Here is a 25,474-nt window from a genome sequence, read left to right on the forward strand (position 1 = left end):
ATTTTTTTTTCTTTTCTCCACAAGTGTGCAACTATGTAGTAAGTGGGTGTCGGGGGTTGTAGGGAGCCTGCCTCCCATGCAAAAAGCTTTTTATGGTACACATGTTGTGTACTTACCTTATTAATTTTCTTTTTAAATCCCAGCCATGTACACCTCCATTTCCTGTATAGCGTGTTCCAGATACAATATCGTAATTACCCATTTCACGCTTCCTACAAAACAAATCAAAATTAACTTCCGTTCACATAAGAAAATTATAACACTGTATAGACAATCGATGTTTACTGGCTTACAATTACACAAACAATAATGCTTTTATGCGACATGCAGAACATTTTTACGAAGAAAAATGTGTAAACACTGAATGAAGAATTAAAAATGCTTTACTTTTGCTATAACACACAGTTTCTAAAGAATTGCAAGTAAAAACATGATGACTTGCTTTTCTATATTTACAGCCTTCATGAGGTATTTCACTGTACGTATGGGGCCTGATTCAAAGCAATTGGGGTAGTACAGAAAGTACAGTTATGTACACTTACCATAAATGTAGATGTTCAAGTGTATTCACTGTTGCAGTCATCACACTTGGGTTATCTGCCTGCAGGTAGGCCTCAGTCGGTCCGAATACCAGAGTCTTGAGATTTCTGCGTTGGATGCTCTCACCTCTTCCATGACGTCAGGAGTATAAAACATGCAGCCGACGTCATTACATCAGTTTTTCCTTACTCCAGAAGTCAGAAGCCCCTATAATAGGAAGCCAGTAAAAAGTAAATACCCCTGCCTTAAAAGATGGCCATAAAGAGGATAGGTAAAAAGGATAGAGAAAACCAGGGGGGGGGGGTGGAGGGAGGGAAACCAGGACTGCAACAGTGAATACACTCGAACATCTACACTTATGGTAAGTGTACACAACTGTACTATGTTCTTTGTGTTTCACTGTTGCAGTCATCACACTCGGGTTGATTCCCAAAGCTGAGGAAGGGTGGGAGGCAGTCAAGATGTGTTGGGGCTGGCTAGCAGGCCTTGTAAAACTGCTGTAGCAAATCCAGCTCTGGATTTAGAAAAAATAGGTAAGTGGTAATGCTTGGTGAAGGTGTGTACAGAACTCCAGGTTGCAGCTTCCAAGATGTCCCTGGTGGGGACGCCCCCTGAGAAATGCTGCAGAGGTTGAAGTAGCTATAGTGGAATGAGTTCTGATCCCCAGAGGGGTAGGTTTTCCATGGTGCTTGTAGCAGAAATGGATGCAGTGTGCTATCCATTTGGAAATGGTTTGCTTCAAAATGGCCTTGCCCTCTGCCCCTGTAGCAAAGCTGACTAGTAGATGGTCAGATTTTCTGAAAGGCTTAGTCCTGTCAAGGTAGAACCTGAGCTGTCTGTGCACGTCCAAGGAGTGCAGGATCCTTTCCCCTCTATTCTAAGGATTAGGGAAAAAGGTTGGCAAATGGATGGATTGGTTTAAAGCCACACTGGATACCGCCCTTGGGCATAAAGGAAGGGTTAGTCCTGAGGGAATGCCTGTCAGCATGGAAAATAATGAAAGGCTCCACCGCCATTAGTGCCTGTAACTCAGACACTCTTCTTGCTGAAGTAATAGCTAGAAGTAAGACGGCTTTCCAAGAGAGGAATTTTAACTCTGATGAAGCAGCAGGTTCAAAAGGGGGAAGTGTGAACTTTTCCAGTACAAAGTTAAGGTCCCAGGCCGGGATGGGAGCTCTCCTAGAAGGCATTAAATTGCTAGCTCCTCTCAGGAACTGCTTGATGAGAGGGTGAGGAAAGACAGGATGCTCAGTATTACAATGAGCTGAGATGGCAGAGGCATGAATCTTAATGGATGAGAAGGATAGACCTCTGTGGAGCAGCTCTGCTAGGTAATCAAGGATTTGAGGTAAGTTGGGAACAGCTGTGTCCTTTCCTTGAGACTGACCCTCAAGAACAATATATTTTCCACTTTTCAGCATATGATTTCCTCGTACTAGGCCTTCTGGCCTCAAGGATGACATCCAGCACCTGTTTGCTGAGGGATGCTGGTGGTGCATTCAAGGGATAAGCCAGGCTGCAAGGTTTACGATTTGCAGCTGTGGATGCAAAATCTGTCCCTCCTGCTGAAACAGCAGGGAAGGTGTCTGATGTAGGTGCCAGGGTGGCACTGCTGTCAGACTGCGCAGGAGTGAGTACCAGTGCTGGCGTGGCCAGTCTGGTGCAATAAGGATTTACCTTGGCCTGTCCTGTTTGATCTTGAGTAGTACTTTTGAGAGGAGGGGCAGAGAAGGAAAGGCATAAATTGGGAGGGTTTCCCATGTAAAGGATAGGATGCCCACCTTCCAGGATCTGCTGTGAGGGTTCCTGGTGCAAAATTTGTTCAATTGGTGGCTTTGGGGGGTGGAGGCAAAATGATCCACCTCCGGAGATCCCCACCTCTGGGTTAGAAGTTTGAATGAGTTGGGTTCCAGTTTCCACTCGTGAGGGTCCAGTATATTTCTGCTTAAGTTGTCTGCCAGTGAATTTTGCTTGCCTAGCAGGAATTGAGCTTGTCGGTGCACTTGGATGCTCAAGGCTGTGTTCCCCAGAGCCATGGCTACCCTGCAGGGTGGGTAAGAATGAGTCCCGCCCTGCTTGTTTATGTACCACATAACTGTAGTGTTGTCTTGTCTTTATCAGGAGCTGTCCTGGAAGGATAAGTTATTTGAAGACTGTCAGAGCATTCTGTACAGCTAGCACTCTTTTTGATTAATATGCAGGGGAATTTGTTCTGGGCTCCATTGCCTTGAATGCATTTGCCTGCCATGTGAGCCCCCCATGCATAGTCTGATGCGTCTGTTGTCAGGGTTTGGGTAGCGAGGGATTGAGTGAAAAGCAGTCCCTTGTTGAGGTTGCATGTTTCTGCCCACCAAAGGAACTCTGCCCTTACACAAGGTATGATAGGAATCACTGTTTCCAGGTCCTGAGAATGTTGATACCAGAGACTTTTTAAGTAGCACTGAAGTTTCCTCATATGCAGTCTTGCATATGGAATTAGCAGAATGCATCAGGCCCTGAACCCTACGGTTTGCAGTATTTTCCTTGCAGATAGCAGGGTTTTGTTGGCTATTAGTTTGAAATAGTTTGTCAAATGGACCTGGTTTTCTGGAGTGAGGAATGCCATCTGGAAAGTTGTGTTCAAGCTTGCTCCCAGGAATACAATTTGTTGGCTGGGCACCAGTTGTGATTTATTTTCATTGATGGTGTATCCCAGTGAAGTTAGAAGTCTTTTTACAAATGCCAGGTGCTGAAGTAGCAATTCCTGACTGTCCGCCTGAATCATGCAATCGTCCAAGTATGGGTAGATTTGAATATTTCTCTGCCTGTAGTATGCAATGGCTGGAGTCAAGCATCTTGTGAATACTCTGGGCGCAGTAGATAAGCCAAAGGGAAGTGCAGAGAAAATACAGTTTTGTACCTACCATAAATGTAGATGTTCGAGTGCTAATACAGCTGCAGTCATAACAGATGGGTTCTCCTGCCGTCGGTCCTCGGTTCCTCCCTGATGTCAGTGCGACAGGGGTATAAAAGAACCAGCCAACGCCATTTTCTTCAGTTTTTCTTGCCCCAGATGTCAGGTGCCCCCAGAAGGAAGGCAATACATAAATTTATGTAATAATGCAATGCAATATAATCAAAATACAGTAGTTGCAAGCAAATACACCATAAATGAATACCCCAATCAGGTTGTATGAGGAAGTGTTAGCCAATAGGCCTGTCCCAAGAGGGGAAGGAGGGAGGGAAACCTGGACTGCAGCTGTATTAGCACTCGAACATCTACATTTATGGTAGGTGCAAAACTGTACTATGTTCATCGTGCATACAGCTGCAGTCATAACAAATGGGTAGAATCCCAAAGCTAAAAAAGGGGTGGTAGGCACTAGGTGGAACTAGGAAGAGCCAGGATGCCCTGCAAGACTGCAGTGGCAAAGCCTGCTCTAGTTTGGGAGTACAATGGTAGGTGGCAGTGCTTGGAAAAGGTATGCACAGAACTCCAAGTGTCTGCTTCCAAAATATCTTTGGTAGGAACTCCTCTGAGGAAAGCTGCAGAGGTAGCTGTGGCCCTTGTGGAGTGAGATCTGATGCCTGCAGGGACAGTTTTAACATGAAAAGAGTAACAAAAGCGTATGCAGTGGGCTATCCATTTTGAGATTGTCTGTTTGGAAATTGGCTTCCCCTGAGCTCCTATAGCATAGGACACAGAGTTGTTCTGATTTTCTGAAAGGCTTTGTTCTGTCCAAATAATAGCGCAGCTGTCTGTGGATGTCCAAGGAATGTAATAGTCTCTCCCCTTTGTTTTGAGGATTAGGGTAAAAGGTAGGTAAGTGGATAGCCTGATTCAAAGCTACCCTGGATACCACCTTTGGCATAAAGGATGGGTTGATTCATAAGGAAACTCTGTCCTGATGGAAAATGATGAAAGGCTGCACAGCCATGAGGGCTTGTAGTTCGGATACCCTGCGAGCTGAGGTGATAGCCAGAAGGAAGGCTGTTTTCCAGAACAAATATTGCAAATCTGTTGAGGCAGCTGGCTCAAAAGGAGGCAAGGTCAGCTTTTCTAGAATGAAATTGAGGTCCCAAGCAGGTATTGGTTGTTTCCATGGGGGTTTTATATTCTTAGCCCCTCTGAGGAACTGTCTTAAGAGGGGATGAGAGAATAAAGGTGGATCAGTGTTGTATTCTGCAGAAATGGCTGAGGCATGGATTTTGATGGAGGAGAATGAAAGTCCACTGCTTAGCAGCTCAGCTAGATACTGTAATATTTGAGATAAATTCAGTTTTCCAGTATTCTGGCCCTTTTTCTCATTCCAGGCACAAAACTGTTTCCATTTTGCGGAGTAAGCTTTTCTAGTAGACGGCCTACTGGCCTCCAAAATGACATCCTGCACCTCCTTGGAGAGTAGGGTCTGTTGTGAAGTTAAGGAATCTTCCATGCGGCCAGATTGAGTGTTTTCAGCTGACTGTGAAGAGTTTTGAAGCTGTGCTGAGTCAGAAGAGGCATTAGAGGTAGGGTCCATGGTGGGGAATGCATCAGGCTCCTCAGGAGTGGGTACCAGTGCTGTCTTGGCCAGTCTGGAGCAATGAGAATCATTTTGGTCTGTCTGCTCTGGTTTTTAATAGAACCTTGGGCAGCAGAGGAAGAGGTGGAAAGGCATAAACTGTCATTGTTGTCCAACTGAAAGAGAGCGTCCACTCTCCAGGCCTGTGGATGAAAAGTCCTTGAGCAGAATTTTGTCAATTGGTGATTTTTGTGGGAGGCAAAGAGATCGATGTCTGGCCCTCCCCATGCTTGAATTATCTCTGTAAAAACTTGAGGATGCAACTTCCATTCGTGTGGATCTGTCATACTTCTGCTTAGGTTGTCTGCCAGCGTGTTTTCCTTGCCTGGCAAGTACTGTGCTTGAAGTAATTCCAGAGCCATGTTCCAAAGTGACATGGCCAGCCTGCATAGGGGGTATGAATGGGTTCCTCCCTGTTTGTTTATGTACCACATTACTGTGGTGTTCTCTGTCCTTATCAATAATTGACCTGGATGCAGTAGGTCTTTGAAAGCTATAATAGCATTTATTACTGCTAGCATTTCCTTTTGATTGATGTGAAGGTGCTTTTCTTTTTGGGGCCATTTGCCCTGAATGCACCGATCTGTCATGTGCGCCCCCCAGGCGTAGTCCGAGGCGTCTGTTGTGATGACTTGATTTGCTTGAGGCTTGCAGAATGGGAGACCTGTGTTTGTTTGGCATGCTTGAGCCCACCACAGAAATTCCTTTTGAAGACATGGAATTAGTGGTATTACTGTTTCCAAACTGTTGCTGTGTTGAGACCATAGGTTTTTCAGGTACCATTGAAGTTTCCTCATATGCAGCTTTGCACATGGGATTAGTAGGATGCAAGATGCCATGAATCCCAGAGCCTGCAGGATTTTCCTTGCAGTCAGCCTGGTGAAATTTGCTAGTTTCTGAAGTATTGAGTTAGTTGCCCCTGTTTCTCTGGCGTGAGGTAGGCCATCTGGGTGTTTGTGTCCAAGTTGGCACCCAGGAAAATTATTTTCTGAGAGGGTATTAGCCTAGTGTATCCCAGAGAATTCAACAACATTATTACAAAAGCCAGATGTTTCAGAAGTATGTGCTTGCTGTCCGCTTGGATCAGGCAATCGTCCAAATATGGGTATATTTGTATCCCTTGAAGTCTGCAGTAGGCAATTACTGATGCCAGGCATTTCGTGAATACTCTGGGTGCAGTAGATAAGCCAAAGGGCAATGCAGAGAATTGATAATGGGTTGAACCTGCAAGAAATCTGAGGTATCTTCTGCAATCTTGTCTGATTGGGACATGCAGGTATGCCTCCTTGAGGTCCAATGTTACCAGCCAAGACTCCTTGCCCAGCATGGGAAGAAGCTGCTGTAATGTGAGCATCTTGACTTTTGGCATGAGTAAAAAATGTGTTTAGGATGGATAGGTCCAAAATAGGTCTCCAATCTTTTCCCTTCCTTGGTACCAGGAATAGTCTGGAATAAAAACCTTGACCTTGTTCTTGAGTAGGTACCTCTTGAATAGCTTTCATGTCCATGAGATCTGAAATTTGTCTTTGTGCCTCTGCCCTTTGATTGTGTGGCAGGTTTGGCATGCCTCTCATTTTTGGAAGGGTGTGAAAATGGAATCTGTAGCCTCTGTTTATAATGTCCAGGATCCATTTGTCTTTTGTGACAATATGCCAATTTTTCGAAAATAATGCCAGTTGTCCACCTAAGGGTGCTGCCATTTGAGCCTTGCTTGGCATGCAAAGGGGAAAGTCATTGGGTTTGCTTTCTGAATGGCTGCGAACTATCCTCACCACCTCTTTGTGTAGGAGCTTGCCATTGTCTGCCTCTAAACGATCCTTGAGATTGCCCTCTGCCCCTCGGGCACCTGTATCTACCTCTTTGGGGTCTGTCCGTGGCTGGAAAGGACCAATTTTTGGAAGGCCAATTTCTAATGAAACGTGGAGGTTGTACCTGTAGAAAATCTTTCACTGTTTGCATTGATTTAGCCTTTTCCTTCATTTTCTTTAATACCTCCTCAGCTTTAACACCAAATAATACATCCTTTTGAAGAGGGGCATCTAGTAATTTAGCTTTGACATGATCTGGTAAGGTTTGCTCCTTGAGCCAGGCATGTCTACGTATGACTGATCCTGTAACAGCAGCTCTACATGAGGCCTCTAGAGCATCAAAACCACATTGCAAGGTATGTTTACCCACTTGTTCTGCACTATGCATCAAATCCTGCAACTCTCCTTCAAGTCTGGTTGTTCAGGTTGTGACATTTTGCTTCTCAACTGTGATAACAGAAACTGTTGGTAGTTTAACATATGGAACTGGCAGTTTAATGCCCTCATGGTTAAGGTGGCCGAGATGTATACCTTTTTTCCCCACCTTTCTAAAGATCTGGAATCTCTCTCGGAAGGTAATGGATTTTTAGCAGTGGAGGCCTTAATTCCCTTGGGGCCCTGTGAAATAGTTTCTGGGTCAGCCGCATGGCTTTTGCATAAAAATTGGTGCAAGTCAGGAACCCGGTAGTACCTGTCAGGCTTAACTGGGGCTGGAGGGAAAGAGTCTGGGTTAAGGCAGGCCTCCGAACACATATCATCTAGTATGTCTAAGACAGGAGGTATAGCCAGAGGCCTGTGCTGAGGTAGCAAGAGAAAATCCCTAAGCCTTTTCTTGGAGTCCGAGTACTCTTGGCCTTCCCAGTGGAAGTGTTCCCTCAAGGTATGCAAGGGTTTCCCCAAATGAGTAATCCTCTGGGGGAGAAACAGAGGGAATGGACTCCTCTGCATCAGAATCTTCAAAAGGGGAGTAAGAATGTTCCTGTTCATCAGAGTGCTCTGAAATAATGGAGGCCTGGTCAGAGGCGGGGGATTCTTCCTCCACTCTGGGCCTTTTGTCCGGGGGGGTTGAGAACCCCTGATAAGAGTAATTAAATCCTCAGCCATTTTAAGCATCTGCTTTTTAGGCATGGGGCCTGGAGAAGGGCCCTGTGTAGCTGGTCTCTTAGAATGCATGGCTGCTTTAGACTTAGTGAAAGCCTTGATAGAAAAAGAAGAGGAAGGTCTGAAGACACTTTGAGTGGAGGCAGACCTTTCTACATTTAGAGTTTCACCACCAGGAGTGGCTTCGGTATCTGTAGTCGGGGTGTGGGCCAAGGAGCCTGCGACCTCGGGCACAGTAGACACCGCCAATGAAGTGTTGTCGGTAGGCAGGGGCTGCGTAGGCGCCTCGCTGAGAACCGGACCACCTGTAGTCGGCTTTGGCGTGGTGTCGGTAGAGGCCGCGGACCTCATGTGTCGGTCCTTATCTTTGCGTTTTTTAGACAAAACTGGAGTCGGAGTATCCGACATAATGTAGTTAAATTTTTTACCAAAATAGTGCTGGGCGAACGCCGCCCGACGCTTAATGGTGCGTTTGTTGAAAGTAGCACAAAAACGACAGACCGAGACGTTGTGGTCTGGGCCTAAGCAAGGAATGCAGAGGGAATGAAAATCCTTATGCGGTATTTGCTTCCCACGTGAAATACAATTATTAACTTTGTCTGACATCGGTCTGAGGCAAGAAAATTTCCCCAATGGGGTACTTAGCTTTCAAGAAGACTTCGGTTGCAAAATTTTCGTAATTTCAGGAGCTGGCCGACCGGCACTTGCGAACTGCTTCTGCTTCGGGCACCGCACGGCAAGAAAGACTGGAGAAAATGACATTGGCTGGTTCTTTTAAACCCCTGTTGCACTGACGTCAGGGAAGAAGCGACGACAACCGACACCGGACCTAGATTTTGGAATTCGGCCGACCGAGGACCCTCCTGACAGCAGGAGAACCCATCTGTTATGACTGCAGCTGTATGCACGATGAACATCTGATCGTGCATAGAGCCTGCCCTGAAACGTAGATATTTCCTGCAAGACTCCCTTATGGAGATGTGCAGATAACCAGACATCCTTGGCTAGCATAGGAAGAAGCTGTTGCAGTGTAAGCATTCTTGAATTTTGGGATGACCAGAAAGGTGTTTAGGATTGATAGATCCAGGATCGGGTGCCAAGAGCTCTCTTTTCTGGGCACCAGGAACAGTCTGGAGTAGAAACCTTGTCCCCTTTGTTTTACTGGAACAGGTTGAATAGCCCTGATATGGAGAAGGGAAAGTACTTGCTTTTGAGCCTCGGCCCACTGGTTTGGAGGAAGGTCTGGCAACCTGCTTGGTGTTGGCAGTGAGTGGAAGTAGAATCTGTATCCCTAGGATACAATGTTTAGAACCCATCGGTCCTGAGTAATGGACACCCAGTTTTTTGCATGAAGGGCGAGTTTTCCTCCTAGGGGCACAAGTACTTGGGCATGGCTGGGAAGGATAATTGGAAAGTCATTGTGAACTTTTTCCATAAGGGGGTGGCTTACCACTCCCAAGTTTTGAGGTGGAAACACTCCATTGTTTATATCGCTGCATACCCTGAGACTGCAGTCTTGGTGGTCTGTTTCCCCTGGGTTTGGACTGAAGGCCTGAGAGGGACAGGAAGGGACCACTTTTTTGAAGGCCAATGCCTACTGAATCTAGGTGGCTGCACCTGTAAGAAATCTTTGACTGCTTGCACAGATTTAGCTTTTTCTTCCATCTTTTTAAGAACAACTTCTGCTTTTGTGCCAAACAAACGCTCCTGATTTTATGGAGCATCTAGTAATTTTGCTTCAACATGGTCAGGCAAGATTTGTTCTTTTAGCCAAACATGCCTTCTCAGTACAGACCCAGTGACAGCAGCCCTGCAAGACGCTTCTAAGGCATCAAACCCACATTGAAAAGTATGTTTAGTAACTTGGTTTGCAGAATGCATTAACTCTTGTAAATCTTTATTTTCTGCCCAATCTGGAAGTAACACCATTTTTTGTTTAATTAGTTCCATAATATGTTGCTGGTAGTTCAACATGTGAAACTGGCAATTCAAAGCCCTGATGGCAAGAGTTGCAGATGTATCATCTGTCTAAAGCTCTAGAATCCCTGTCTGAAGGGGTAGGGTTTTTGGCTGTAGTAGCCTTAATGCCTTTAGGTCCCTGGGAAATGGTCTCTGGATCCGCAGTAGGATTCTTAAAGAGAAATTTGTGAGAATCAGGTACTCTGTAGTTCTTGTCAGGTTTTCTAGGAGCTGGTGGTAAGGTGTCAAGAGTAAGACTGGACTCCAAGAAGACACAGTCTACAATATCCAGTACAGGGGGTATAGCTCGAGGCTTGTGCTGAGGCAAATCTAAATATTCCCCGAGTCTCTTTTTGGACTGATGATAGTCCTGGCATTCCCAGTGGAAATGCTCTCTTAAGGTATGCAAGGTGTCACCAAAAGAGAAATCCTCTAGAGGGGAGGCAGAGGGAATGGATTCCTCTGCATCTGAATCCTCATAGGTAGATAAGGGCATGTCCTGGTAATCTGAAGAATCAGAGTCATGGGACTCCTGGTCTGTAGAATCAGAAGGAAATTCAAATCTTTCTCTTTTGGCAGGGGAAGGCTGGCTTACCCTAATTAGAGTAATAAGGTCTTCAGCCATTCTAAGCATTTGTTTTTGTGGCATGGGAGGATGAGCATGCACTTTGAACGTCAATTTTCTAGGCGTACTGCTTACTCCGGGCCTGAGAAACTCATTAGTTTTAGTAGGAAATGAAGTTGTCGGTTTAATATGAATATCGGTAGGTTGGAATACATCCTCAGAAGCCGGTGCCTGTACAGCAGCTCCGGACCCATACAAGGTAGAGACATCCACAGGTTCCATAGTCGAAGAAGCATCTCGTGGCATACCAGACTCTGAATGGGTCTCAGCAGAGGCCTGCGAATCTGTAGAAGCAGGCATCAGGGGCCGCAAAGGTGCCTCACTGAGTACCGGCGGACTGGAGACAAGCTTAACGGAAGCGTCGTTGGCAGTTTTTGACTTTTACGGTCTGTCTCTGTCTTTGCACTTTTTCGGAAGATCAGTAGTCGGATGGCTTACAGAAGCCATTTCGGAATACGGGGCAAAAGAATTTAGCTACAAAAATAGCCTGAAGATGAATGGTTCGGGCGTTAAACGGCAAAAAACTGACAGCTAAGAGCACTGTAGTCTGGGCCTAAACAGGTGATGCAGTAAGAATGAAAATCTCTGTGAGGTATTTGCTTTCCACAGGCAAGACAATTGTTAATTTTTTCTGGCAGCGGTTAGAGCAAGAAAAAAGAATCTCCAATGGGGTACTTAGCTTTAGATGACTTCAGGTCTGAAACTCGAAAAAACTAATTTCAGGTAGGGCCGACCGGCACTTGCGAACTGCTTCTGCTTCGGGCTCCTTCTTGGCAAGAAAGACTGATGTAATGGCGTCGGCTGCATGTTTTATACCCTTGACAACCTGACGTCATGGAGGAGGCGACAGCATCTGACGCAAAAATCCCAAGACTCTGGTGTTCGGGCCGACTGAGGGCTACCTGCAAGCAGATAACCCAAGTGTGATGACTGCAACAGTGAAACACGAAGAAAGTACAGTTTTGTACCTACCATAAATGTAGATGTCCGATAGATATGCAACTGCAGTCATAACATATGGGTTGTCCTGCCTCAGGCAGCCCTCGGTCGGCCAGATTCCAAAGTCTGGGTCCGACGTCGGCTGATGTCGCATTTCTCTCCGACGTCAGAGCGGCTGGAGTACATAAGCATCAGCCGACGCCATTTTCTTCAGTGTTTCTTGCCCCAGATGCCAGGTGCCCTCCAAGGAAGGCTGTAATCAAATTGGAAGACAAAAACAGGATTCCAGACAAATAAATGAGCAATAAACAGATACACCATAACAGATATCCCCAGCTAAGAGAAACAGGGATAGGAGTGGACCCTAGGCATAGAGGGGTATGGCGGGAGGGAAAATCCGACTGCAGTTGCATATCTATCGGACATCTACAGTTATGGTAGGTACAAAACTGTACTATGTCCTTCAAGAATGCAACTGCAGTCATAACATATGGGTAGAATACCATAGCTTAGCTGGGGGAGGAGGAATGCTCTAGGAAAAAGATGGTGTGGCAATCAAACCCTGCAGGACTGCCGAAGCAAAGCCTGCTCTGGATCTGGAGTATAGAGGGAGATTGTAGTGTTTGGAGAATGTATGCACGGAGCTCCATGTAGCAGCTTCTAGAATGTCCTTAGCAGGCACCCCTCTTAAGAATGCTGTAGAGGCGGCTGTAGCTCTGATGGAATGTGGTCTGACATTGGCTGGAACAGTCTTTCCATGAAAGGAATAACAGAATCTGATGCAATGTCCAATCCATTTTGAAATAGTTTGTTTTGAAATTGCTTTTCCTTGGACTGCAGGGGCGTAAGCTACAAAAAGTTGTTCAGACTTCCTACTGGTCTTGGTTCTGTCCAGGTAGTATCGAAGTTGTCTGTGAATGTCCAAGGTATGTAACAGTCTTTCCCCCTTATTCTCAGGATTGGGGAAGAAAGCAGGCAGATGAATAGCTTGATTTAAAGAAACCCTAGATACCACCTTTGGCATAAAAGTAGGGTTGGTCCTTAATGAAACCCTGTCTCTGTGGAAAATTATGAATGGTGGTATTGCCATTAGGGCCTGTAGTTCCGAAACCCTTCTTGCTGAGGTAATTGCCAACAGGAAAGCTGTCTTCCATGATAGAAATTGCAAGTCAACTGAAGCTGCTGGTTCAAATGGAGGTAGAGTCAGTTTTTCTAGGACAAAATTGAGGTCCCAGGCTGGCACTGGAGCCTTTCTTGGTGGCTTAATGTTCTTGATTCCCCTGAGGAATTGCCTTAGCAAAGGATGTGAAAAGACAGGCGGATCAGTGTTATATCTAGCTGAAATAGCTGATGCATGTATCTTTATGGAAGAATATGAGAGTCCATTCTTTAGCATATCTGCCAAATATTCCAGGATGAGTGGGATGTTCAATAATGATGCATCATGTCCCTTGCTGGTATTCCAAATGCTGAATCTCTTCCATTTTGCTAAGTAAACCTTTCTGGTGGATGGTCTTCGAGCCTCTGTTAGTATCCGCTGAACTTCCTTGGAGAGAGCTAGGTTGAGGTTATTCATGGGATCTCCCAGGCTGTTAGCTGCAGTGTCTGAAAGTTTGGATGCACTGTTTTGAAGTTGTGTTGAGTCAAAAGTAGAGGCCATTGGGGAAGGGCCCACTTCTTGGTGTGACATATGCTCCGTAGTAGTGGATACCAGTGTTGTCTTGGCCAGTCCGGAGCTATTAGGATCCCCTTGGGTCTCTCTGCTTTGATCTTTAGTAATACTGAGGTCATCAGTGGCAGAGGTGGGAATGCATAGATTTTTTTAGGAAGTTCCAGTTGAATGAGAGAGCATCTATTTTCCAAGCTTGTGGATGGTATGTCCTTGAGCAGAATTTTTGTAGATGATGGTTGAGGTGAGAGGCAAATAGGTCTACTTCTGGCCTGCCACATGTCGAAGTGAGCTGTGTGAAGATCTACGGATGTAACCTCCACTCGTGTGGATCTGTGAAATTCCTGCTTAGGCTGTCCGCCAGCACATTGTCTTTGCCTGGAACAAACTGGGATTGTAACTGAATGTTTAGGCTCAGTGATTTTTCCCAAAGATGCATTGTCAGTCTGCAAAGGGGGTAAGAATGGGTGCCCCCTTGCTTGTTTATATACCACATCACAGTGGTGTTGTCTGTCCGTATCAGTAAATGGCCTTGCTGAAGTTGGTGTTGAAAGGCCTCGACGGCATGCATTACTGCCAGCATTTCCTTTTGGTTTATATGCAGATGTGTTTCCTTTGGAGACCATTGTCCTTGTATAGACCTGCCTTCCATGTGCGCCCCCCATCCAAGGTCTGAGGCGTCTGTGGTCATGGTCTGCCTTCCATGTGCGCCCCCCATCCAAGGTCTGAGGCGTCTGTGGTCATGGTCTGTGTTATCTGTGGTTTTTTGAATGACATACCTGTGTTTGCCTGGCTTACCGAGGCCCACCATAGGAATTCCTTTTGTAGGCATGGAATGAGCGGTATGGTTGTCTCTAAGTTGTTGCTGTGCTGAGACCATAGGCTTTTTAGGTACCATTGAAGCTTTCTCATGTGTAGTCTTGCTAATGGAACCAGGAGAATGCAGGATGCCATGTAACCCAGGGCCTGTAGGAATCTCCTTGCAGTCATCTGGGTAAGTTTTGCCAAATCTTTGAAATAATGAGTTAACTTCTCTTGCTTGTCTTCTGTTAGGTAAGCCATTTGAGAGGCTGTGTCTAATTTGGCTCCTAAGAAGATTATTTGCTGGGATGGCTGAAGTCTTGACTTTTGGAAGTTGACTGCGTATCCCAGAGCTTGAAGTAATCGTATGACATAGTCCAAGTTTTTTGTCAACATCAATTTGTCGTCCGCTTGTATGAGGCAGTCGTCCAGGTACGGGTAAATTTGGATCCCCTGGAGCCTGCAATGAGCAATTACTGAAGCCAGGCATTTTGTGAATACTCTGGGCAGTAGATAAGCCAAATGGCAATGCTGAGAATTGATAATGCTCTGGCCCTGCAAGAAATCTGAGGTATCTTCTGCAGCTGTGTCTGATAGGGACATGCAGGTATGCCTCCTTGAGGTCCAGAGTAATCAGCCAAGACCCCTTGCCCAGCATGGGAAGGAGTTGCTGTAAAGTCAGCATTTTGAACTTTGGTACTATGAGAAAGGTGTTTAATGCGGACAAATCCAGTATTGGTCTCCATTGAGATTCTTTTCTTGGAAAAAGGAACAGTCTTGAGTAAAACCCCTGGCCTTGTTCTTGTTGTGGAACTCTTTCTATTGCTTTCATCCGAGTCAGCAGAGAGATTTGCTTGATAGCCTCTGCCCTCTGGTTTTGTGGTAGGTTTGGCATGCCTTGTTTTCTTGGTAAGGTATGAAAATGGAACCTGTAACCTCGGTCTATAATGTCCAAAATCCATTTGTCCTTTGTCAATCTGTGCCAATTGTCTGCAAACAGAGATAATTTCCCACCCAAGGGAGCTTCTATTTGTTCCCTGGTAGGTGGAAGTAGAGGAAAGTCATTGAGACTGTGGCTGTGGGGCAGGTGAAACCCTGTGTCACTTCTTTGGTTTGCTGGCTGCCATTGTCGCCCCCTGTAAGGACCTCTGTATTGTCCTCTTCCTCGGCCACGTCTGTTTTTACCCCTTTGAAATTTTTCAGGATTAGGAAAGGACCAGTTTTTTGAAGGCCAATTCCTACTGAATCTGGGGGGTTGAACCTGGAGGAAATCTTTCACCGTCTGAACTGATTTTGCTTTTTCCTCGATGGACTTTAACACATCCTTAGCATTAGCACCAAAAAGCTTGTTCTTTTCCAAAGGTGCATCCAGAAGTTTTGCCTTTACATGATCTGGTAGAGGTTGATCTTTTAACCATGCATGTATACGAATGACTGCCCCTGTCATAGCTGCCCTACATGAAGCTTCCAGTGCATCATATCCACACTGCAGGAAGTGATTGCTTACTTGCTGAGAGTAATGTACAGCTTCCTGCAAAGACTTCCTGTCTAAAGGATCAGGAGAGGCCAATGTTTTCTGTAAATCTTCTAACAGGAAATCCTGATATTGTAACATATGAAAAAAGGCAATTCAAAGCTCTCATAGATAAAGTAGTGGAGGTGTAAACCTTTTTACCCCATCTCTCTAATGACCTAGCTTCCCTGTTGGAGGGCAAAGGATTTTTAGAGGTGGAAGCTGAAACACCTTTAGGTCCCTGAGAAATAGTTTCCAAATCAGCAGTATGGGCCCTGAATAAATGGGAATGTGTTTCTGGGACCCTGTAATACCTGTCTGGCTTAGCTGGAGCAGGAGGAAGAGAATCAGGGGTAACACTAGAGTCAGAATATAAATCATCCAAAACATCAAGCACAGGAGGAATAGCTAAGGGCCTGTGCTGAGGCTTTTTAAGGAAAGTTCGAGGGCGCTTTCTGGAATCAGAATATTCCTGGCCTTGCCACTTGAAATGTTCCCTCATGGTATGCAGAACTTCCCCAAAAGAAATATCCTCAGGAGGGAAGGCCGAGGGGATGGAGTCCTCATAGGTCTGGAAGAGCTCTTCCTGGCCATCAGAGTGGACAGAATCCTCAGAATCTTCATCTGAAGGAATAGGGTCAGAGGGTTCAACCCGGGGCCTTTTATCAGAAGGAGGCTGGGATCCTCTCTCAGGATGGGCCTGTGAACCTCTAATCATAGAAATTAAGTCAGCAACCATAGTCATAATTTGTGTCTCTGGAGTAGGCTGAGGTAAGGCTTTAGCAGTAAGATGCTTGGTCTTGCTGGCTGCCTTAGCCCTAGTGTAGGCCTTAATAGACATGGCCATAGGAGGCCTGGCAGCTCCACGTGCAGGAGTGACCTTATCTACAGCAATGGTCTCGGGCATTTCCTCGGTTTCGGTATCCGGAGGAAAATCAATAACTGGCGTCGGAGTGATATCCGGAATCGGAGTCGTCGGTAATGCGGTGGAATAACCGTCTCAGGGGGAACCGGAGCACTCGCGGTAGGTTTTGGCGTGGAGTCGGTGGTAGACGCGGGCCGAGGATGTCGGTCCCGGTCTTTTCGTTTCTTGGGAGTTTGCGATGTCGGAAGTTCCGACGGCATTGTATAAGCAAATTTTTCGCCGAAAAAATCTTCAGCGAACTCCGCCCGGCACCTGAGAGTGCGCTTGTTGAAGCGAGCACAGGCTACACAGAACGAGACGTTGTGGTCGGGGCCAAGGCAAGGAAGACAGTAAGAGTGGAAATCCTTATGAGGTATTTGTTTACCACAAGAAAGACAATTGTTAACTTTTTCAGTAATTTCTGACATCAGCTGAGGCAAGAAAAGGTCCCTAACGGGGTACTTAGCTTTTTTGATGACTTCGGAATCGAAGAATACAGGAGCTGACCGACCGGCACTTGCGAATCGCTTCTGCTTCGGGCACCGCGCGGCAAGAAAGACTGAAGAAAATGGCGTTGGCTGATGCTTATGTACTCCAGCCGCTCTGACGTCGGAGAGAAATGCGACATCAGCCGACGTCGGACCCAGACTTTGGAATCCGGCCGACCGAGGGCTGCCTGAGGCAGGACAACCCATATGTTATGACTGCAGTTGCATTCTTGAAGGACATCATCAGGGATTCTGACAGGATATACTGGTTGCCCAGATCCCTTCTAACAAACACACCATCTACAAAAAAGACCAGAGGGTGAAACCAAACTGACATTCTGTAGAAGATAATCTGCAATCGATGTTCAGATACATGATGGAGAGATAAAGTGACTCCTTAACAGTCATGAGTGAATCTTCTGCATTCCCATCATACAGTCTTTAGGTATACATATGACAATGCCAGGTATAAAATCTCACAAAGGATAGAAACCAATGACAGGAGTGCAAATTGCATCATTAGAACATTGCAGCAGTAGCCTAAGTTATATGGATTATACCCAGCCCAGCAGATAACAACCATACAGCATCCAAATATTACAAGAACCTTCCATGTACCCTAAGCAATGAACAGCAAAAGCAGAGTAGTATAAGGGCCAATGGTTAGATCGCCAAACCTTTAAAACTTTTTTGCCAAAGTGCATTTTTCACTGCAGGCTTCAAGTGATTCATGGTCAACTAACAGTTTTGCAAGCCTGCGCAGATAAGGACTCCATTGGATAATACCTTCCACTTTACCAATTTTTGTGAAAAAAGGACATTTTTTTGTCAGAAATTACTGTTAAAGGGCTAGGGCTGGTGTTTTTAATGATTGTCTCAAAAAAAAGTTTACCTTAAAAATGAAATTTTTAGTCAGGATTCCCTGTAGGGAAATTCCTTATAAAAGTTTTTTTTTTTTGTGAGAAAAAGTTTAACCTTTCTATAAAAAACTATAGCTGGGACTAGGACTAGTGGTTTTGGGGCTGTCATTACAAAATTTACCTCAACACTTATGTTTTTCAGTCAGGCTCTACTGCCAACTGTCCAAGGCTTCATTACCCACTTCTCAGATACCTTTTTCAGTAGAGATATGGACAGGCTTTGGGCAGTTTGGTTCTTTCCTCCCCAATCTGCAAAAATAAGGAAGTTGTATGGGAGCTGTGCCAATGTGAGACATTGCCAGCTATGCCAAAAGAAGTAGGGCAGTGGAGATGTAACATATGCCAGCTGGAGTTTTGTAAAGAATTATATGCCATTTATATATCAAACTGATTTGTACACATGCTTGTGTTGAAAATTGTATTTGTAAAGCTGCTTGTGTTAAAAATGTACCAACAGTGTGTCCTGCTGGACAGAAAAGAAATACACATGTATGTCAGACTGTACTACTGTAACTGAGTAAACATATACATTGCAACAGAGGGTACTGGAAGAGAAGAGGTGAAGCTCCACCCCAGCTAACTTACAGAAAAATATCCTGAAATTAAATTACTTAATTTAGGCCATAAAGATTGTATCTTACAGCTCTGACTGCAACCAAAGACACAAGGTCTGTAAAAAGACTGACTTGGAAACCTGCTGTATTGTCCATAGCAGTGAACTACTTGCTACCTGGAAAGGTGGAAGTGTTGAAACGGTTTTATGGCTTCCAGATGCTACAGCACATCTTAGCAAAGCTCTACCCGCGTGTATGGTAACACATATGTGCGATATTCTGGTTCTGTTTCTAGTAAAGTGGGATAGTATGGGAACCAGGCATCAGATGACTAGATGTATGTGATGTCATTGTAATCCAGCACTAAAATGATATTTTAATACTATACGAGACAGAAGTCTCAGAGCAGTCTGTTTTTGAAACCAGACATAAAAGGATCACTCATCCCACTCCATCTTGCCTTGCTTTAGTAATTAATAAGGGAATAGTAATTATTTAGATCAGTCAAGAAAACAGAGTGAGATTAGTTAAGTACTGCTTTTCTGTATCTGTGTGACTCTATTCATCTGTGTTATTTTAATATTTACTGTGATTTAAACTCTGGTGTTTACTGTAAATAGATATTTAGTATTTTCATGTTCTTTTAATTTTTATTACTAAATTTATACCTTTCATTGGCTGATCTTTTACAGAATGTTTTAACCTTTGAGAGCACTTATATTTATTTAGTGACACTGTGCCCGCTCCTGGAAGTCTTACTGCATTGGTCAAACACTACCATTTGTATTAGTATTAATTTCACTCAGTATAATTGGGTACCCCTGTAACAGCCTTACAGTAGCTGGCTTTGGAGTGTCGTGGTGGCAGTATCTACCTTGCAGTCTGGGCAGAGGGGCATAGCTAGTAAATCTGTGCCAGCCTTTCCCAGGTGTGTGTGTGTATGAAAATGACACCTCAAAGAGTGTGTGCGTGTGTGTGTTAGCTACTTGGGGCAGGGACACAGAGCACTGGATTCACAGAGACAGCGATGGAGGACTTGGGCTGGGACACTCGGCTGAGACCTGAACTCTATAGCTGTGCCAGTGGGGAGTCTTACTGGGGGGCTGAGAGCGAGAGAGAGAAACCCAGATCCCAGACTGAGTGTTTCCTGTGTGCTCTAAAGGGAAATTGTGCTTTGTGCAGAGAGCTGCATCTGGAAATACAGTGCATACATATCTTTGTTCCAAGTGAACGTCCCTCACCAGTGTCAGTAGTGAGGATTAAGGTTCCTTGATTACTGGCCCAGAGGGGGAACATCGCAGGAGTCTTCAGTTTTCAAACAGGTTTCCTGTTCGCTCAGCCACCGTCGTCATTTCTGGTTCCTCAAATCAGTTTGTACCAAACATCAGCACCATTTATTTTTTCAGATTCCAGTTCTAGGATTTATATAAAGGGAGTTACTCTAGTGAGTTCTTATAACTTATATGTAGCTACTAGCTTTGCAGTACACAGGGTCATTGAGGAGCCTTTCTCAAATTCCCAATTGTCCCCCAAGTACTATCTGTCACACAGTAGTCAAACTGCACCACAAGAACTACAACTCATTGCCTTAACATTCCAGTGGACCTGTTATCTCTCAGCCAAAGTCTCCCCTTCTCTCTTTCAGCCTCTATTCTATCTGACGACAGATGCCTCAGACTTTGCTTGGGGAACAGTTTCCAAGGTGGTGAAAGTTCAGAGTCTGTGGAACAAGGACAGAGTGAAACACATAAATGTCAAAGAAATGTTAGATCAAATAAATGCTCTCATATCATTTTTGTGTGTCAAGCCCTTACTAATAATAATGGATGGGCTACATAAACAATTGGGGAGGACAGATCCTGCATCCTTTGTAAATTAGCTGTGGTAGTCTGGGAGCTAAGACTCTAGCACAGTCTATCCCTACAGGCCAGTCAGCCCAGGTTCAATTAGTGGCTTGGGTGAGTAATGTAGCTGCAGGGAGGGGTGGACATGCCGTTCCTAGGTGGGAGGGCATTCATCACTGGCACTCTCTTAGGGGAGACAAGGTTCAAACAGGAGAGTTGCCTTCGAATGTAAGCAGTGAGTGTGGGTTGTGGACAGGGCAAATGAAAGTCTATCAGAATAGAAATGGAGATGGACAAGCCACTATGATGCACACAGGATCCATAGTCCCTAGCAATCCACAACAAGTCTGGGGGTAGGAGACCATCTAGTAGACCTGACATGGACGTGGGGCACTGGGGGCTGGACCAGTGACTGGATGTCTCAAGGGGGACTAAAAAAAAAAAAAAAAAAAAAAAATTAAACAGATTTACTTTTTGGCCATTTCTGCTTATCTGCCCAATGAATTCCCTGCTTTCTGTCCTACCTTGAATGAAACAGTTCTTGAAAAGGGTTTTACATATCCACCACACCTAGAATAAAGGTGTCTCCTTCCTGAGATCTTAATTTTATGCTGGAAAAAACTTACACGTTTTCTTTCTGAACCTACACATGAGACTGATTTGAAGTTCTTATCTTGGAAAACAGCATTACTCACTGCTCCAACTTCTGCAAGAAGAGTATCTAAGTTACAAGCTCTTATGGTGATTCAGCATTGGATAGGGTAACTTTAAGTACAAAACCTTCACGTATGCCTAAACGGCTTTCAGAGTTTACCTTGGGCCAGGCTATACATCTCTCTGTTTTCTATTCAAATTCAAAAAGTAGATGGGAGAAAATTTGACACACTCTAGATGTATACAAGCAGCTCAGATACTAAACTGACAGGACAAAAAAAATTAGGAATTCTGATCGACTTTCATATAAAGGTAAAAATAGGGGAAATCAGTGTGTCAAAACAGACAATATTTAAATGGCTGTACCAAGCTATTGCTTTTTGTCACTCTCACCATAACAAGGCACTTCCAGGCAGGGTCAAGGTTCCCTCTACTAGGGCTTTGTTTACTTTTGTGGCTTTTTGGAATAAGTGAACTCAAAAATAAACTAGCAATGTGATCATTTGTGCATATTTTCAGCAAGCTACCAAATTAGACTTTCTCTAGGTTCAGAGCAGACTTTGCTAGTACTATTTCCAAGAGCTTTTAAATTCTGATACATCTTCCTCCTCTTTTTCTCTCTAGGCTCTGGTAATCTACCCATATAGCTAAGGCACTGCAACAGTGATCTAAAGAGTGATCTAAAGATGAATGCAGTACAGATGTGCAAGTAATTTACCATAATATTATATGTGTGAATAAATCACTGCTGTACTAGGAACAGCCACCATCTATCCACCTTATTTTATTATATTTTATGTCAGTGTCTGGACACCTCTGTTAAAATGCCAGGTTTTTGTGATAGAAAAAAAATGAGACCACAATAAATCATTTCAAAACTTTTCCCACCTTTAATGTGACCTATAACCTGTACAATGAAAAACAAACAAATCTGTTAGGGGAAAAAATATAAAAAAATAAAACTGTACAATAAGCTGGTTGAATAAGTGTGCACACCCTTAAACTAATACTTTGTTGAAACACCTTTTGATTTAATTACAGCATTCAGCCTTTCTGGGGTACACAGACCCTGATTAACCCCAAATAAAATTCAGCAGTCCTAGTAGGATTTTTCTGACATTTACTCAGTTGAAAATATGAGAGAACAGTGACGCTGCACAGAACTGCACATCCCACCAAAATTGATGAAAAGACCACACGAAAACTGGTCAGAGAGGCTGCCAAGAGACTTAAAGCAACACTGAAGGAGCTGCAGAAATTTCTGGCAAGTACTGGTTGTGTGCTACATGTGACAGCAATCTCCCGTATTCTTCATATGTCTGGACTATGGGGTAGGGTTGCATATGGGGTAGGGTTGCAAGACAGAAGCCTTTTCTTACACAGAAAAACATCCAGGCCTAGCTAAAATTTTGAAAAAAAGAAGTTATGTACTCACCATAACGTTCCATCTGAGTAGGTACTTCATTTGTCTGCAACCTGTGGGTATCGGATCCGATCTCGGATCCGAGCTGGCAGCTTTCCAAGCTACAAGATCCAAGCTCCTAGCTCCTCCCCCTACCCATAATCCCCTATGTGCTACATTACCTCAGATCGAATTTTTTGCCTCTTACACAACTCCTACCTTCGATAGAGGAAGCAACACCAGATAAACTGTCCTAAAGCAGAACAAGATCTCTTTGGTGATCAGGAATCCCGAAAGGTTCGGGAGATGGCAGGGGGGGTCGGTTGCAGACAAATGAAGTACCTACTCAGATGGAACGTTATGGTGAGTACATAACTTCTTTATCTGAAGTAGTTACTTCATTTGCTCTGCAACCTGTGGGACAGAGTCCCCAGCTACCTAGGGAGAAACCCTGGGTGGCCTATGGAAGGATATTCCGAAGCACCGCAGAGCCAAAGGAAGCCCTACCTCTCGATACCATATCCAATTTATAATGAGAAATAAACATATGTGAAGAGGACCAGGTAGCTGCAGAGCATATGTCATCCAAGGGGATCCTAGACCAGAAGGCTGCAGAGGTGGCCACAGCCCTCGTAGAATGAGCGTGAATTCCCGTAGGAACCAGTTTGCCTGCAGATAAGTACCCGTGGACTATGCATTGACAAATCCAATTTGCTACAGTCATTTTGGAAATGGCCTTACCCATGGCTGATTTAGCAAATGACACGAACAACTGGTCCGATTTGCGAAAATCCTTAGTCCTGTGCAGGTAGAAACGCAGTTGTCTGTGCACATCCAATTTATGCAATGTGTATTCTCCTTTATTCTGAAAGTTTGGGAAGAACACGGGTAAGTTTATTGATTGATTGATATTTGACTCCGAAGCCACCTTAGGTAAGAACGAAGGAGTAGTCCTGAGGAACACTCTATCCTTATGAAAAATGAGATAAGGATGCTTCATACATAAGGCTTGAAGTTCTGACACCCTTTTGGCTGAAGTAATGGCCACCAAAAAGGCTGTTTTCCAGGACAAGAACTTTAATGGAACCAAAGCCGTGGGTTCAAAGGGTGGGCCTGTGAAGGCTTGTAAGACTAAGGCCAAATCCCATGGAGGCACCACCACTTTCACCGGAGGCTTCAAGAGGAAAACGCCCCGTAAGAAGGTTTTACATAATTTTGTAGAAGCCAAAGATCCTAGTCAGTCTCCCACATGGAAATGGGAGATGGCTGCCAATTGCACCTTAACTGTTGAAGCACTTGCTCCTTGTCGGAATATCAGAGACAGGAAGCCTAGAATAGTAGGAATAGGAACTGTAAATGGATCCAGGCCTCTATCTTTGGCCCAGACAGAGAAACATTTCCATTTGCTGTTGTAAATCTTCCTAGTAGTCGGCTTATGTGCTGCGACTAGAATGGCCTTAACAGGAGATGAGATACCGGGAGTCCTAGCCATCAGTGGAACTGGAACAACCAAGCCGCAAGCTTGAGGTTCACCAGGTTCGGGGGTTGTAATCCCGCCGGATGCGAAATCAGGTCTGAAATGGGATCCAGTATCCATGGCGGAGATACACTGCAAGACTGCAGGTACGGGAACTAGGTCTGGCGAGGCCAGAATGGGGCTATGAGGATAACTCTGCTCCCCAACCGACGGGCTTTCTGTATGAACTTGGTCATGAGCGGAAGGGGTGGATAGGCATATAGTAGTCCGGACGGCCAAGCATGGACTAGAGCGTCTCTGGGATTCTCCCCTTCGGGGGGAAGTATTGCAAAGTACTCGCTGCGTCTCTGGGATTCTCCCCTTCGGGGGAAATATTGCAAAGTACTTGCTGCATTTTGTGTTTAAGGGAGAAGCAAAAAGATCGCAGCAAGGCCAACCCCATTTGCGGAAGATCTGCTTTGCAACTAATGGATTGAGAGACCACTCGTACGGAGTGAGAATCACTCTGCTCAGTTTGTCCGCCAAAATGTTGGACCGACCCGGAATGTGCGTTGCTACCAGAAAGCGGTTGGTGGATATCGCCCATTCCCACACTCTCATAGCCTCCCGGCAAAGCGGGTAGGACCTGGTTCCTCCTTGCTTGTTTATGTACCAGACCACTGACATGTTGTCTGTCTGGATTGCAACAGTCCCAAGAGGTAGAAGGTTGTGGAGAGCTTGCAACGCTAGAAGCACCGCCCTCATCTCTAGGACACTGATATGCAAAGCGGTCTTCAGGGGAGTCCACGTGCCTTGGACGGTTCTGCCCGAACAATGCCCCCCCCACCCGAGGCGAGAAGCGTCCGTGGTCAGCGTGGCTTGGGGGGGATGGACAACAAAAGGCCTCCCTTCCTTCAGCTCTGGGGCGTGGAGCCAACAAAGAAGGGAGTGCCTGCAAACTCTGCTTAGGGGAAATCAGAGTATTCAACGGATGGAGTAGCAGGGACCACTGAACTTGAAGGGTCCACTGCAGAATCCTCATTCGCAGACGCGCGTGAAGGGCAAGACTGATCGCTGCTGCCATAGATCCTAGTGCCCTCAGAACTAATTCCGCCTGCGGGGCCGGGCTTTGAAGAAGAATTAACACCTGACACGACAAGCTGTTTATCCTGTCCGCAGTTAGCATAGCTCGAGAGATGCGGGTATCTAACTTGGCCCCTATGAACTCCAGGACCTGTATGGGGCAAAGAGAGGATTTCTGGAGGTTTACAGAGATGCCTAAGCTCTGGGCAAGGGTCAGAGCATAATCTCTTGCCAGGCAGAGCTGATGACTGTTGGTGGCGGTAAGGAGCCAGTCGTCTAGGTACAGGAAGACCTGAATGCCCTGAAGTCTCAGGTGGGCTGCAACCACTGCCATGAACCTTGGTGAACACCCTGGGGGCTGAGGTGAGGCCGAACGGGAGAACCCTGAACTGGTAATGACTGGCTCCTAGCCGGAAGCGGAGAAACCTTCTGGATCATCTGTCCATCAAAATGTGGTAGTACGCATCCTTGAGGTCTATCGAGCACATCCAGTCGTTCTGCCGCAGAAGAGGGAGAACAGATTGGAGGGTGACCATCCGGAATTTTTCTTTGGGAATGAACAGGTTCAAAGCGGAGAGGTCTAGAATGGGTCTGAGGTCCCCCGTCTTTTTTGGCACTAAAAAGAACCTGGAGTAATAACCCGATCCAGACTGGTCTGGGGGGATGGGCTGGA

The 25,474-nt window shown here is 45.3% G+C and overlaps 1 protein-coding gene across 1 annotated transcript in view; it reads right to left on the minus strand.

The window, feature by feature from the left end:
• Positions 1 to 25,474, minus strand: part of DPM1 (dolichyl-phosphate mannosyltransferase subunit 1, catalytic) — a gene marked incomplete in the record, with an annotated part of 580,475 nt that overhangs the window by 63,809 nt on the left and 491,192 nt on the right. Inside the window, 1 exon segment of the mRNA XM_044088984.1 lies at positions 117 to 212. Coding sequence (XP_043944919.1) covers positions 117 to 212 — 96 coding nt within the window.

Source organism: Protopterus annectens, chromosome 12.part0 (assembly GCF_019279795.1).
Source record: "Protopterus annectens isolate FY-2018-M chromosome 12.part0, PAN1.0, whole genome shotgun sequence".
In the NCBI taxonomy this organism is placed as follows: Eukaryota; Metazoa; Chordata; order Ceratodontiformes; family Protopteridae; genus Protopterus; species Protopterus annectens.